The 15,774-nt window shown below is 35.7% G+C and overlaps 2 protein-coding genes across 2 annotated transcripts; one reads left to right on the top strand and one right to left on the bottom strand.

Annotated features, from left to right (window-relative positions):
* The first annotated feature begins 81 nt into the window (after positions 1 to 81).
* LOC117573920 (centromere-associated protein E-like) lies at positions 82 to 3,247 on the top strand. The gene is made up of 7 exons (XM_034257433.2): positions 82 to 623; positions 678 to 791; positions 868 to 972; positions 1,029 to 1,133; positions 1,223 to 1,333; positions 1,497 to 2,010; positions 2,062 to 3,247. The coding sequence occupies exons 1-7, from the start codon at positions 168 to 170 to the stop codon at positions 2,307 to 2,309; spliced, it is 1,653 nt and encodes a 550-aa protein (XP_034113324.2). The 5' UTR covers positions 82 to 167; the 3' UTR covers positions 2,310 to 3,247.
* A 210-nt stretch (positions 3,248 to 3,457) lies between these two features.
* Positions 3,458 to 5,860, bottom strand: LOC117575533 (maternal effect protein oskar). The gene is made up of 5 exons (XM_034259783.2): positions 5,383 to 5,860; positions 4,643 to 5,042; positions 4,260 to 4,579; positions 3,814 to 4,195; positions 3,458 to 3,749 (listed from the first exon to the last, which is right to left on the bottom strand). The coding sequence occupies exons 1-5, from the start codon at positions 5,843 to 5,845 to the stop codon at positions 3,644 to 3,646; spliced, it is 1,671 nt and encodes a 556-aa protein (XP_034115674.2). The 5' UTR covers positions 5,846 to 5,860; the 3' UTR covers positions 3,458 to 3,643.
* Between the last annotated feature and the right edge of the window lie 9,914 nt (positions 5,861 to 15,774).

Genomic DNA, 15,774 nt, shown 5'->3' on the forward strand with positions numbered 1-15,774 from the left:
GAGTAGGTATAATCGATAGAGTGGCAAGTAAAAGCTTTTGTTCTTTGCTTGCTATAACGACGGTTGGATTAGAGTAAAAAAGAAGCCAAAAATTAATGAGCCACAAAATTAAAAGAAATGTTTGAACGTACATAAATATCAATAAAAGAAATCATATTCATAAAATCATGTGCCCCTATCGTAATATAACATCGATATATATCGATCGAGACCAAATATCTATGGTTTCAAAAGCGCGGAAAAGTACCGTTTCTCCGTATTTTGGATACACGCGTTTTTACGTTTGGACAAAAATGGCTCATCATCACAAAAATTCACAATTTCCGCTATTTAACTCGCATTTTGTTCCACAAATGTGGTTGAATGTACCAAATCCAACTTATGGCGGATACAGTTATCAACAATGTTTTGATCAAGCGAATTATAATTTATTGATGAATTCCATTTTGATGAAGCAGCGTGAAAATCAGCAGCTTCGAACCAAACTTCAAATGGTCGAAACAAAATTGCGTTCGGAGATGTCGTTAAAGATTCACGAAATGCCGAACTGTGGTACTGAATGCGCTAAAAACTTGCAGGAGAAAAATGAGAAAATCTCCATCTTAGAAGAAGAATTAACAAAGGTAAAAATTTGATATATGTATTTAGATAACATATTAACTTAATAATTATAACAGATGATCGACAAATTTGGAAAGCTGGTCAAAAAAGATAGTGAGCTGCTGTTGGAAAGCGTCAAGTGCATTCACGAACCAGAAGAAATCACGAATTTGAAACAAAAATTATCGGAGGTAATTTATTATGAGAACTTGTTTAAGTGAAAATGTTTATCTTATATTTCCCTATAATTTGATTCATATTCAATAGATGATCATTAATATTGAAAATGAGCGTGAGGTGAATTCGGTAAACGCTAAACGCCTTTTGGAAAAAGAAGAAGAAATGAGCAATTTAGAAGCTGAATTAGCAGAGGTAATTTTTCAGGAGAATTTGTGTTATATTTATGTATTTATTTTTTTATGATATAGATGAAATATAAAATTGAAAAGGAGAGTGAATTAAAGAAGGAAAATACCATCCGTCTGCAAGAAAAGGAAGAGGAAATCGCCAATTTGGATCAACAATTATCGGAAGTAATTTTCGAAAAAAATGTCCATATATTTTATCCCAGTTTGTTAAAAATTCGAAATTTTATTTATGCGTTTCTTTATGTATGAAACAGATTGCGATTAGCATTGAAAAAGAGAGGGAGGTGAACAGGGAGGAAAACACCAAATGCCTTGATGAACAGGAAGAAGAAGAAATAGCTAAATTAAAACAGGAATTATCAAAGGTAAATCAAAATTATTTATACTCATTTCCTATTTAGGAGGTGTAACGGAAAAGGCGAAGAAATTTAAAAGAACAATTATAAAAGATATATATATAAAAATTTAAAGATGTGACTGTTATTTGAACATAGTCGATCGTATCATTAATTGCTTGTTATTTTTCAGCTCTCATCATATGTACAAGAACTCAATCGTCAGGTTCATGAGCGAAATGCTAAATTAAACGCCTTCAGTGTGATCAATGACATGCTTGTGTCCTCAATTGAATCGCGCGATGAAACGATTGTCCAATATAAGAAAAAACTGCAGAAAAACACAAAGGACACCTCGTTGTCTGATGTTGATTCGCTGCTTGGAAATCTTTCACCTTTACAGACCTCTTCGCCGGTTTTAAATGCAGTAAAGAATATCGAAAATTCCGACTATAATCCGTTGCCTGAAACTCTTTCGACTCCCGAAGAATCGAATAGTCCAACAATGTCAGTTGCATTGACACCATCAAATGCTTTACAGAATAATAAGGCGAAGAGCTCAACATCCAAATTGGATCCACGACCAAAGGAATTCGTGACTCCATCAATGCAGAGTTCTTTGAAGTCATGGAATGGTGCGCATAAGTGGCGTTTTGCCAAAAGACCGTTGTTTGACATTGCAACACCTGAAGCTGGGAACACAACAGGTAAGACCCATGTGTGTTTATTGTTTACTCAATTAACCGAAATATTTTTAGAGTCCTGGACTTGCTTGCATTGTGATAAAAACACTCATCCCCTGAAATTTGTATCTTATACGGAGTACCGTCAACATTTAATTGAAATTCACAACGAGGTTTTAGATCCGGCCTTATGTGTAAAGTGTGGTTGGCGTTCCAGTAATGGGCTTGATCTCGACTTCCACATGTATAAGCAGCACCAAATCCCTTCGTTGTTTTATTCATTTTCAAAGAACGAATTTTCAACATCGCTCTTGGCAAAATAATTTCAAGCCATATCCTATGATATTGTTTTGTTTACAACGATGACTTGGGTTAGGCATTAACTTTAAGAAATATTTGAATATTAACTCAGGTTTACATACTACTTTTCTTATTTTTTTTATTAGAATTAAACCTTATGACTATTGAAGAAATAATATTAGTAACAATCAAGATAATTTCCATTGCGTTTGGGTTGATTTATTAAGAAAAAGAATAATTACCGAAACAAATATTGATATATTATAAATCGAATTTAGTTGCATTCAAAATTGAATCTCAAAAATTTAAGAAATATTGAAAAATGCATTCGAACATAATTTGAATCAATTACTTTTGCTTTCAGTTATAAAGCGTATCAATTTGTTTTTCCCCTTTTTTATTTTTTTTTTTTTTGGATTTTACATTGCTTGTTATGGTTGGACATACAAAAAAAAAATTACATCATCACATACATTAAACATACATACAATAAATTAGTTTATAATTACTACCATTTTTGAATAAAGATTTGTTATTAATTTAAACTCGAATCTTGAATACTTTTCATCGTACGCTGTAAGAAAACAATCTAAAATGTAATCAGACTGTTTAATGTACAGCGTACAAATAATATAAACATTGAAAGAGATACGAAAATTGCACAATCGCTTCAGTTAATTTTTTCGCTTAGCACTGATAATATTAAATCAGCCGCGGCATTGATTTGGTGCAAGCAAAGTATTAATTAAAGCGAATACATTTTCATTGAACCAAAATTACACATGTCTCAAATGTATATTTTGTAGCCTGTCCTGCACAGAGAAAAGTCGGTAGTTATATACATGAGCATGGGCAAAGATGGTTCAGAAGAAACGAAAGAAATATACGGTTTATAACATGGCAATGTTTTAGTTGCGTTTGCATTTTTCATTAAGCTCTGAGCCCAAATCTTAATGAAAAATACTAGGGAAAATACATGTTTGAATAACTCAATTTTGATGGCACATTGAATTTTCGATCACTGTTTTTGGGATAGCAGCAAAAACAATGCATCCAAAACGCAATGTACATCAAAAGGAAAGTTATTTCAGGAGATAATTGAATCACATAGAACATATAAGAAAGACAATCACAATGAATATACATTTATATATAGTACAGGGGACAAACACATAACGATACGAACATAAAACACATTAAAATTAAACGTTTAACTTATGAATTTCGCTTTTTTCTAAAAAGACAGCATGCCATTCTCCGTGAATAATTGTAAAAATTTTGTACAAGCTCGATGCCTGGTGCCAGACCGACTATTTCAATTCCAACTCCAACTCAAACTTCCTGCTTAGCTCCTCTCTCAGTGATATTCCATATTTTGTTCGATCATCTGCAACACACGCTGCCGTCCGATTTTATTCCAGAATACATATGGCTCTGGTGAGCCCGTCACACTACGTGGCCCGCTTTTAAACACAAACGGAGAATATATATAATTAATCGGTAGATATGGAAGGAGCTTTTGCTTACTTCTGGAAGCAATCGAAGCGTACAACGCCATTCTCATTAATCAGACATGAGTGTATATCAATAACGGTAAGATGACGTCCCTCGCTGCGTATAAACTTGTTAAAACGCAACACCTTCTCGCATGTCTGCTTGTCGTGGCAATAGTTGGCCAGCGGTGCTAGCGTGGTCAGCACAGGCACAAATCTGCGATTGTGCATCTCCTTGATTAGCTGACGGAAATCATGCTCGATTTGCACCAGCGGCTTGCCGCGCATTAAGTCAACGGAACCGATGTTAACAATGATTTGTGTCATCTCATGCAGTTCCACGTGCTGCAGCCGCTGTCGAGCGGCATTTATGGTTTGTCCCGAGATGCACAGACCAGACTGTAGCACCTTCTCATCTATGGTCGAAGCGAAACGAGACGAGGTGAGATGTGAACTTCTATTGCACTCGAATCTACTTACACTTCTTGAAGCGACATTTTAGCTCCATGCGCGCCAAGTACAAGAAGAAATCATCGCCCAGCAATGGAAAATCTAAGAGATATGCATCATAGTCCGAGTTGATGGTGAACATGGAGTCATGTTGCGATGGACATGACAATGTTGTTGGCGTGGGCGTAAATTCATGACGTCGCTTATGTGTATATTCTCCAAGCTGATGGTGTTGTAGCTGTTCAGGCGGTTGTGGTGCTATTTGTAACTGTGCAGGATCCGAACGTATGCAGGGAAATTGATTGTTGTTGTTCTGAGCTGCTAACTGTGTTAGCTGATACTGATTGTTGCTGCAATTGGAAAATTAATTCGTTATACAATATAAGATTAATATATAAATTAGGTTGCCTTACAGATGCTTCCAGTTGTCCTGATAGACACAAAATGGCGTCATTGCAGCCGTGGCCAGTGGCTGCTCTGGCGCTATTTTGACAGCTGGCGGCTTCTCACAGATATTGAGATTATAATTGCATTTCTCATTTTGCGGACTACGTCGCCTATATTGGGAACGCCACAAACGTGGCGGTTCCTGCATGGCTGAGATGTGATTGTTGTTTTTACTGTTGCCATTTTCACGCTGACGCTGATTCACCACCATGTCGTGCAGGTGACGTGTGTCCTCCGTGGGCTTGATGTTAAAGATCCGCTTGCCGGACACGCAGCACTCAGCTGTGACGTACGGTATGGTGAGCAGAAAGTCGGTGATGTTATCGCGTAGCGGAAATGTATTGCCCGTCATATTTCGATATTCATCTGTGTGAATGGGTAAAATATTAATAGCATAACGAAGCAATTAAAAAAAAAAAAAAAAAAGTACGTTATCGATAAATATATTTTAAAGATAAGCAACCACGCGCCAAATCGACTTACCTAATCGTGATCGAATACTTAATCGATAAGACTAATCGACTTAAACTAACGATAAGTCTATGCAATGTATTATCTACTAATTGAACTTTGGTTTAACAAAAGGTGGAAAAACATGCATGCATGCAAAAAGGAATTCGTTCTTTTAACTTAAAAATATTTCTTCAATTTTACCAGCAAGGTTTCTCTATTTCTATTTCGATTGATTCCTCGTTTTTGCACTTACTTTTGATGCTCGATATCGTGACTCCATTCTGGGCATTGGCCATTAATATGGCGCGTATTTCAGCATCGATATCGGGATACTCATCGCGCACCCCAATATACGAATCATCCAAAATGGTCATGTTGCTGCAGCTGGTGGAATTTTTCGAGTTAAATTTCGATATCAATGTCGATGAAAAGAGCGTGGCCACAAATTGTAGCTGCTGCTCCTGGACCACGACTTCCTCTTGGCTGATAAGCTTTACTAGCTCCCGTTGCTGAAGCTGTGCGGCTTTTTTGTTGTAAATCTTTTTAAATTTCTGCCAGTAAATACTTTTCGCTCGCAACGTGGAGCAGTCTTGCTTGAAAAGCTGCAGCTGTTTGTGCCACTGATGGAAACACGTGGTCAGCTTTTTTCGGATAGCCGTCAGGCGATCGGGGTAAGTGCTCGGCACGCTGTTAAATTCACTTCTGAATGTCGCCATCGTTTTGACGAAAATGAGAGTTCGCTTATTTCATTTTCTTTCTCTTCCAATCTCTCCAATGCCATTCATCTATGTATTGGAAGCTTTGGAGACCTTTTCCCATTGCCAATGCCTCCTCCATTCATCTCAGTGAGCTCATAAATGTGTGTGTGTGTGTACTGTAATAGTTTGATAGACATTGATCAATGCCGTTATGACGAATGCAAAAGCAAACAAAAAATAAAATAAAGCTTATTAGCTTAGAACATTTTAACAGCAAAAGCGTAAAATGCGTTAGGGTGTTTAGTAATGAATAAATAATTTTTACCATATCAACTCTTAAATACAAGTTATGCACTTAATATTATTACATTTGGAAATGCAATTGCACAAGGCATTTCGTCACAAAAACAAAATTCTATCTTTCGGCATAGGCATTTCTATAAGAAGTTTTCGATAAGCGCAGAGATAAAAATTTAATTGCTGCACTTCGTTGTTTTCGGCATTTTCTCTATTCAAAAAAGAAAGTAAACAAATTCTTCACATTGCAATTGAATTTTAGTTTAGGTTCAAACGCTTAATGCACGATAAGACGTATAATTAAATGCAATTACCACCTGGCGGAGTCATTAACAGCTGTGGATTACATTTAATGGCCAAGATCAAATGATTTTCGTTTTGGCTAATAAGTAATTACGACATAAGTTAACTCAAGCAGCTCCATCGAGAATTACCACGTGCAAAGGCAATCTTGAAATTGACTACCGAATAATAAGATGCTTCAACTCCCCAGTTGATTACCGAACAATTTCACCTGGCAAATGGAAGCAGACTCACTTGAGGGTTAGGCCGGCGCACATTGATGAATGGGATAACACGAAACACCCTCTCGATAATCACGAACGAATCAGGAAAAAGGAAATACAGCAGACAGACGTTGTGAGCTGAGCTTTAAGCTCATTTCGGCCAAATCTCTTAATTGCAGAGGAAACACAGAACGTAATGCGCAAGATGAAACACGTTCACTCATGTTTATTTGTTCATTTCTGCCCTTTAGTAGCAGATTTATATTTGCAATTGTAATCCTGAGTTTCCCAATATCTTGATGAAGGGAACTGCTGTTTCATGACTTATCAACGTTTCACCCTAACATCGAAAAGTTTATTTTCCACTCGAGAGGGTATTTGCTGTAATATAACATATTGTATCATTTAATAATAATTTAAAATCCAGAAAATCAAATAAATATCGCGAAAATAAATTTGTATTGAAAGTATTTTATTTTTATTTATTTATTATACATTAAATATAAGAAAACATCTTATAATTTCTTAAATCTAATATTTAAGTGAATACTTTTGCTTTGGCATAATTACAATAATTAAAAATATAATTCTAGAAAATAAAATTAATAACAACTGCGTTAGGCAATGCGATTAAATTAGAACAGTATAATTTAATATTGATTTAAAATTTCTAAGTGTTGTTAAACATATTTGTCAAAATGAAGTGAGGAATAACTACATAAAATTAATATTATGCAGGTCATAATATTATACTTTTGTTCATAAATGTATATACATAAAAATAAATTTACTATTGTGGAGGAAAAGAAATAATAAATAAAAATCACATAAATCTAACATATGTCAATTACGTAATTTTTGCATATCAAAGATCTTATAGCAATTTTGCAATGATCTCTCGCCTACTGTCTTCATTATCATTGAAATTCTGCTCCGATTGAAGAATCGTGTCTGCTGATTTGTTTCGACTGACAGATTTGCGGGTGTGCGTGGAGACTTGACAATTCTCGGTCTCCGTTCTCCGCCCAGAATTGTGGGGCCGTCTCACATACCTCGCATAAATTATGAAGCGATCCAACTAGTTGCTTGACAAGCTATGTGCCAAGAGGGCGGTATATTAACAGCATTTTTCAATGCATTACATTTCACAACATAAACTGGCTGGCATTGCTCGAGCAATTACTCTAATCAATTTATGTATAATCGAAATTTTTTGTGGGTGTCCACCTGCTAATTTGTTGATAGCTCAAAATCACAGCTATGAAGCATGCTTGGAATGCTGCTGTATGAAATCCTAGAATTCCTTTCAACTTTTGTCGGCAACAGGTAAACACAATTTTCTCGTGTTTTCCATAAAGAAAGAAAACATAAGATAGAGCACGCTTTAGACGTGCTCAATTCTAAATGTTATTAGTTTATTGAATATGAACGTGACAATCTGGTAGATTTTACTAACGAATGTGTGAATTTTACGTTACATTACATTATGTTATATATTTATTCCTTATCTATACGTTATCGTAAGGTAATTGAAATGTGTGACATTACTTAACTGAAAAAAAAACTGATATTTACAAACAAAATTCTTATTCTTTGCATCTACAAATCAATAATAATATATTTAAATCACTTAGGTTGTCGTATTTAAATAAGATTAAAATATTATGTTCTACAGTTCTTAGTTTAGTTAATTGTATAATATAGTTGATAGTATATTTTCTGAATGTCTGCATTCTTACATATATTTCTCTGAAACTAATATTTTTCAAATGACTTTTAATAATTATTGAAAATAATCTCTGCCAATATTTTGTTTTCATCCTATTTTTTTTTAATAATATGTTACATAAAGTAGTATCAGTTGTTCTAAAAATCAGTTTTGAATTAACTGTTAAACCAATTTTAATATTTGAAACCCTTGAAAAATTCCATAAGCTTAAGGCGTTAAAGTATCTTGAGTATTTTTTAATTATTTTCCAAAGGATTAATTTCATCTGAAAACAACTTCTTCCTGTCTCTCTGTTCGATCACTTTTTTCCTTAATTATTCTTATCCGTTTACGCTCATTCTTAGCAACTGGTCCAACATCTGTTACAATTCTGTATGGAGAGCTAATCAGGCCAGAAACAAACTGAAATACGTGTAATTAGAGCCCTTTTGTGGTCCCATGCTTGTGAGTAAGTTTGTGATTGTATTTGTGAGTTCGAAATGGCAAATCACTTGAGATAAATCGTTAAACACGAATCGATGTTTTGTATGTGAGTAAGTATATGTGTGCGTTTATGGGGTCTGTAATTAACTGAATGCTTACGATTGTTATTTTGCTAGAGTGGCAAATTAGATTTTATTATCCGTACTACAATTGAAATACTTAAAGTTAACCGATGTTAGTTAATTAATAATATCTTATAATATATACATTCATGTGTTGTATGGCCTTTAATAATCATTTTAAATAGTGCACTACGTTCAATTCCCTTTATTCCCCAACACGAAATCTCTCATTTTACATACGATATTGCGATACGATATTCGAGCAAGCAAAGGCAATTTCTTTGTTTACGCAAAGACAGCGCAGTGAGAGAAGCGAAGCAAATGCAATTACATTTTGTTTGACTTTGTTATTTTACACTCGCTCGTATACACACAGCCTCACACACACACAACACCAACTCGTACGTGCACACTTTGCAAAGGCACACAATAACAACGCCACTGTTATCGCTTGCAATTGCAGCTGCACGGTCAATGCAAGAGAAATAACGTACAGTGGGTCGATCACGCAAAGCTGGCAAGCTCACAGGAACAATTATTAGATTGTTGTTATTTAATAGTAAAGGCAATCCTAGATTAACTTAATATAAATTATTATTATTTTTTGTAATGATCTGCATAGGAAAACAATTTTTATTGATTTAAATTATCAAGTTAACATTTAGTTACTAAGATATTAGAGTTCACGTAATACCAAAATAATTTTAAGCCTTGTACTTATTGCAGGGTTGTATTAAAATACATTAGACGTCAATGGTAAACAATTTGTTGTGGGCTATGAGAAAAATTTCATGAAGAACGCTGCAAAATTATCCACTGTGCGTTGCGCTCTCCGAACTGTGCGGGCGGTTTGTCTGCTCTCTCTTGCTCTCTCAGGTCAAGACTGTGTATGAGACACTGCGTCGCTGTTTTAAGCCGAGCCGGTTTTTCAGTTGTTTTCTGACTGTGTTGAACGAACGTTGTGCGAGCGGAGCAACGAATAAAAACGGCGTCAACGCCGCAATAAATGGCGCGCGTTTGTGTTTTTTACGTATCGACTAACAATAGTTCTATTAACAAATAATAATGATAATAATTCGAATATGCACATGCTATTTTAAATAATAACGACAACAACAACAAATGTGAGTGTATGTGTGAGAGTGCAGTTAATAAAAGTGCATTGTAAACAACAGCAAATAAGAATCAAAAAGTAAAAGAAAACGTCAAAACGTCAAAATGACGCGCGAAGAAGAGGAAGAAGTGCGCTTGTTGCTCTCGCGTCACCAGGAGCGCATAATGCTAGATCTGGGCAGCACTGATCTACTCGCGGTGCTCGTCAAAAACTCTGTGCTCAGCCAATCCGAGGAGGATCTATTGCTGAAGCCAACAACAACATTGGGTGCTGTTGCTGCTGCTGAACCGGACAGTGCGCCCTCTAGCGTGGGTGCGCTGACAAAACGAAAGCTGAGCGCTGTCGCCAGCAGCAGCAGTGGCAGTGGCAGCGGGGGCAGCGCCAGTGTCAGCGGTGTAGGCGTGGGCGGTGATTATAGCTCAAGTTTAGCGGGCTCCTCGCGTAGTGCCAGTGTCAACGGTGATCATGCGCAGAGCGACAATCGGTCGCTAACGCCCTCTGTTGGGGGCAATCTGAACGATGCCGACATATTGCGTTTGCAATGCGCCAATCTTATAGATATAATTGCGAAGAGCGGCTTTGAGAAATTCAAACAGTTTTGCTATGCTATCGAGTGCGAGTGTCCACAGCTCATTGAGGATTTAATTAACGATCGTCTAAAAAGTGGTAAGTAACTAAAAAAAAAATCGCTATCAAAACCTAAATCGAGTGACAAAAAACCTGTTCTGGCAGTTGGCAGTTTAAGAATCGCGATATCGCCTCTAAATTATGCGCGTAATTGTGCTCGATCGGTTCTTAAATTTCTCGCCGTTTGCTAATTGGAATTTTGCATAGAGCACATATAGAGTGTTCAGTTACAGACAGACGTCGTGGGCGTGACCGTTTACAGGGGCGCGACTGTAATAATGGCCATTATCTGTGATTATAAGCTTTAGCTTTAGACAATCTTTATGATGTGAGACAGGTGACATTTGTCACTGTTTTATGGAGTTTTGTGAGAGTGTCGCATAACTGTATGAAAATGGCAACAATGCGTTAATTTGCTGAACTGATTTGAATAAAGTCTTGGAAGGAAGTAATTAGTTAAATCTTTTCTATTTTTATTGTTTCTATTAAATTTGCATAAAATAAAATATACAATTTTTGTTTGGTTATCTATGATAAAAATGTGTTTATGCATATTTATTAGTAGTTAAAACTTGTGACGTCATGTGCAGAAAGCGAAAAAGAGAGCTCAACCTCATTTGCATAACATGTATAAAGATAAGATGACCCAAAGGAAGAGTTTTTAAGTATAATCGATTCTTATTATAATACATAATTGATGCTTTGAAAGTCTCTTATCTTGTATCTGTTTTAAATTGTTTTTCCACTGTTGATTAAGATGCTATTGATCTAGTTAAATGTTTTCTAGTTAAATGTTTACAATTTACTTATGAAAAGAGTATTGGAAAGGCGAATAATCAATTCTATCATTACATTTTTTTACTACAATATAAGCGTGCTGGGACGTGGGAGTTGTTGTGGACGCTGGTAGTAATTGAGTATTAATGATATTTATATGCCCCATAAATTTTACTTAAAGCACTTTTTATGATCCGACTAACGGTATTTGTAGCTGAGTAGTTAAGCCGGTAGCTGAGTACCTGACGTAACTAGAGGTTTGAGAGAGTAGTTTGTACGCTGTAAAAGTTCTCGAGAATTGTTATCAGTCAATGTTTGCGTTGAAAACCAAATGAAACACAATTTGTGTTTGGCCCAGCCTTCGGATGTTTCCCTTTTAGTTGTTGTGATAAGCAGAGTCAACTTGTTTTTGTAAGAAATGATAACAATTTTAGGGTTCCCACAACTTATTTGTGTGTAATGTAATAACAAGGGACGCTAAGTTAGAGTGATAGCTAATGACTTTTCCCTTTTCTTTTCACAAAAAATAACTATCAGAAATTTAGTGAACACTTTAAGATAGTCGCATTAATTCAATTAATTATATACATAAGCAATACATATATATTGCTTATGAATATTTTATCATTTGACTTATGAATAAATGGAAAAGAATTTTACAAGCTTTCCTTATTATGAGAAAATGTTTGGAAAAGATTTCACAATAGATTATAATTAGAACTTTTCAATAGTAATTTGCGTCTAGCTAATAAATATTCATATGACTTGCGAATCTAATCTGACTTCCCCATCTTGTTCTTCAGCAAATCCCCCGTGATTATACGTATTCATCAAAAATTCGCACAGCTGTTGAAAGAACATCTACGCGCTGATTCATTGATTCATTGACCCACAACTTATAGTTCATGCCTGCAACCAAGCAACCAAACAATGCCAGACAGACCGTAGTACATGTTCGCTTCATGTAAATCTCTCTAGCTCTCCAGACTTGTAAATTACCCGAACGTTGACAGGGAACAGGCAGAAGGTAGAAGAGAAGAATTGAACAACACAACAGAACCAAATAAGAACAGAATCGAATTGAGAGCGAATCGCGCAGCTAGAAAAATAATAAAAACATTCTCGTAGCCAGTCAAGCAAAATACAAACTATTGTTGTTATTCTTTTAGTTGTTGTTGTTTTCATTTTAGAGTTGTTGTTGCTTTTGTAGTTGAGCATATGTATTTTCCTAATGAAAAAGCTGTTGGCTCGAATAGAAAACAAAATAATCATACTACATACGTACTATAGATACGAATCCAAAAAAAGAATTAAACTAAACAAGAGCAAAAAATTACAAAGAGTCGGCTGGGGCATTATGATCGCCTTTATGATACCCTGGAGTAAAATAAATGAAATTTTTGTGTCATTCATTACAGATATGCTGTATTATAAAAGAGAATATATTTTTAGTATAACATGTTTTTTAAATTCAAAATATGCTTTAAATTTAAATCACAAAAATATTTAGAATTTTTTTCGAAGAATGATTTTTATTTATTAAACTAATCATATGTGGCGATTAGTTATAACTATAAATTAAATTGAAATTTTGTGGATAAAAAATCAAGCAAAATATTGACACGAATATTTTTTTTTGCTATTTAACTAAGTTTAGAAAAACATTTGTACTAAAACTATTATAAAGCAACAATATAAAGTGATCCTTTTACCTAGGACCGCAAAAGTTAAACATGGAAATTCCCTTTTTATCCAATTTGGGGCTACTGAGTATTCAAAGTGGCAACAACAAGAAAACGGCCCATGGCAAATGTATTGTACATAAGGCACTCGATCACGTTTTACGATTCTGGCCACGATTACAAGAAACGCGTTACGCGTGGTCCAATGTCCATGGGGCCAACATGCATGTGCCTATGTGTGTGTGTGTGAGTCTGTCTATGTGTGTGTAACTCCGTTTGTACAACTGTCACAGGGTTTCTTTTTATTTTGTTGTTTACTGTTCTTCTCTTATATTTTGTTGTTGTATTTCATCTATACTATACACGTCGGACTGCTGGCCTTCATCATTATGATCAGCAGCTCAGCATCATAATCATAATGTCCAAGGGGTTGACGTTTTCCTTTACCGTCTCCCTCTCTTTCTTTCGTTATGTTTTGTATTCTGACTCGCTCACTCTGTCTATCTCAGGCTTCTATGTAAAGAGTTTTGTTTGCTAATTTCTTGTACGTGCTGTTCTTGTTTGCTATTGCGCCGTCGCTCTCTTCTTTTTCTTTTCACGTTCTTCTTCATTATCATCATCTCTGCGCTCAGGTAGACGACTGTAGATGATGCACAGCCAGTCCCAATTCAGTCGCCAGTTCCCTGTCCCCTGTTCGTAAATTACAATTATTTACAGCGCGTAATGTTTGTGGCTGCGCAGTTTTCGTCTCTCTCTCTCTCTTGCTTCCTAGCTCTGTCTGTGCTCAATCTGCGGCGCTCCCTTTTGGCACTGTCTTTTGCCTTTGATAATTTATGCAGCATAATCTGCTCGATGACGTTTATCGTTTGCCATTCCCCTTGCTCGTTTTGCCATTCGTCCCCCACTTGCCAAACGATCGCCCGCTTAACGTTCCCTTTTCGTTTTGTGTGCCGCTCTTATCGCTCTTGTTCTTGGCTTCTTCTTTGTGGTGTGTCTGCTGCTGGAAGAGACGTTTCCTTTTATGTTTATTTGTTGATGTCTTTGATTTCGCTTTTTTCTTCATTTCTTTTTATTTTTTATGCGCACTCGTATTTATTCTACCTCAACACAACGTCATCATGATGTTGACGTTCACCTTTGCTTTTGTTTCTGCTGCGCATGCGCATCCTGTTTTTGTTGTTGCTGTTGCTGCTGCCGTCGCAGTCGCAGTCACCGTCACAGTTGCTGCCGTCCGAGTCCTACTTACTTCTTGTTTTCGCTCCAAGTCACTGTCTCTTTTTCTCTCTCTCTCTCTCTTTCTGTCTTAAGTAGGTTTTCATGACGCGTTCTCGTTGCATGATTACTGTGGGGTTTTTTGATTTTCCATCGATTTAGCTTCGTTCCAGTTACGAACTCAGGATGTGTCTGGCGCCATTAAAATATTGGCTTTATGTTCACTGACCAGTCCAACTAGTAGGTCGACAGATCTCTTTTTCTCTCTCTTTATTATCTTTACCATTTTGCAACATAGTGAATTGTGTTGTCTCGTAAAAAAAACTTAAGAACCGGTTTGGGTTTTCTTTTTTTTTTATGAAACTACTTCGATATGGCATTTTTATAGTTCTTATCCATTTGGAAAAGAATTGTACTAGATTGTGTTATGTTTTGAGATTAAATCCTCACCATAGAGACCACCAAAATAGCTACAGCTTGCCTCTGTGTGGCAAGTAGAGCAGTTATATAATTAATTGACATTCTCCCTGATTACAACTTAACTTCATTAGGAAGTCGCAACCAAAAGCATTATTAATTTCGGTCGAAGTCAAAGGCGCAGGCAAAGCCTATTTTTGCCTATACACATTTTCTGGGTACAAAGTTGTCGGCAGTAACTTCCAATTTCTGACGATCTCTTAAGCCGCTTACCCACACAACTGTCACGCTATCGGCGTGGCCCCAGCTCCCTTCAGGTAACTTGTTTGCGTCTCTTTTACCGATTCGTCGTTTCTACGCTCTTTCTTTACAACATGCAGCACACACACTCACAATCCGCCCGGAAAGGTGTGACTCATGCTAAGTAACGTTTCGGCTCTTCGCTTGTATGGTTAAAGCCGTTCTCCAACACTGACTCAACGCTCACTTGCATCCAGACTGGCGTCTGTGCCGTGCAACTGTTTTGTGGCTGTGTTTCTTTTTTGTTTTGTATACCCTGTAAGCATTGAATATGGGCAACAAAAGGGAATTTTAATTTTGATGGCAATGTTTAAACATCAATTTTGTATTTAATACATATAATAGAAATATAAATGAAATGAAAATTTCAAAATTGAATTACTAAGCAAAATAATAATAATACATATTCAAAATAAAAATAAACAAATATTCTTCTCAATAAATGGAAACATAAAGAATTAGGAATAAGGAAAACCTTCTATTTTAGTTTCAAGATAAAAAATATTCTTCTCAGTAAATGACTGAAAAATAAAGAATTATGAATAAGAAAAACCATGCTTTATGGTTTTAACTAACGGGTTTAAAATATAAATATAAATTCGTAAAACTTCACAAATTATAATAAGATTCTTCTAATAGTATATTAATATATAACTCTGTTGCTCTATTGCTCTTTATGATTAAAAAAAAAACAACGTAATTTCAACATGTGTTATTAAAATGAATTTTAAAAGCACGGTA

The sequence above is a fragment of the Drosophila albomicans genome, chromosome 2R, assembly GCF_009650485.2.
Source record: "Drosophila albomicans strain 15112-1751.03 chromosome 2R, ASM965048v2, whole genome shotgun sequence".
NCBI lineage: Eukaryota > Metazoa > Arthropoda > Insecta > Diptera > Drosophilidae > Drosophila > Drosophila albomicans.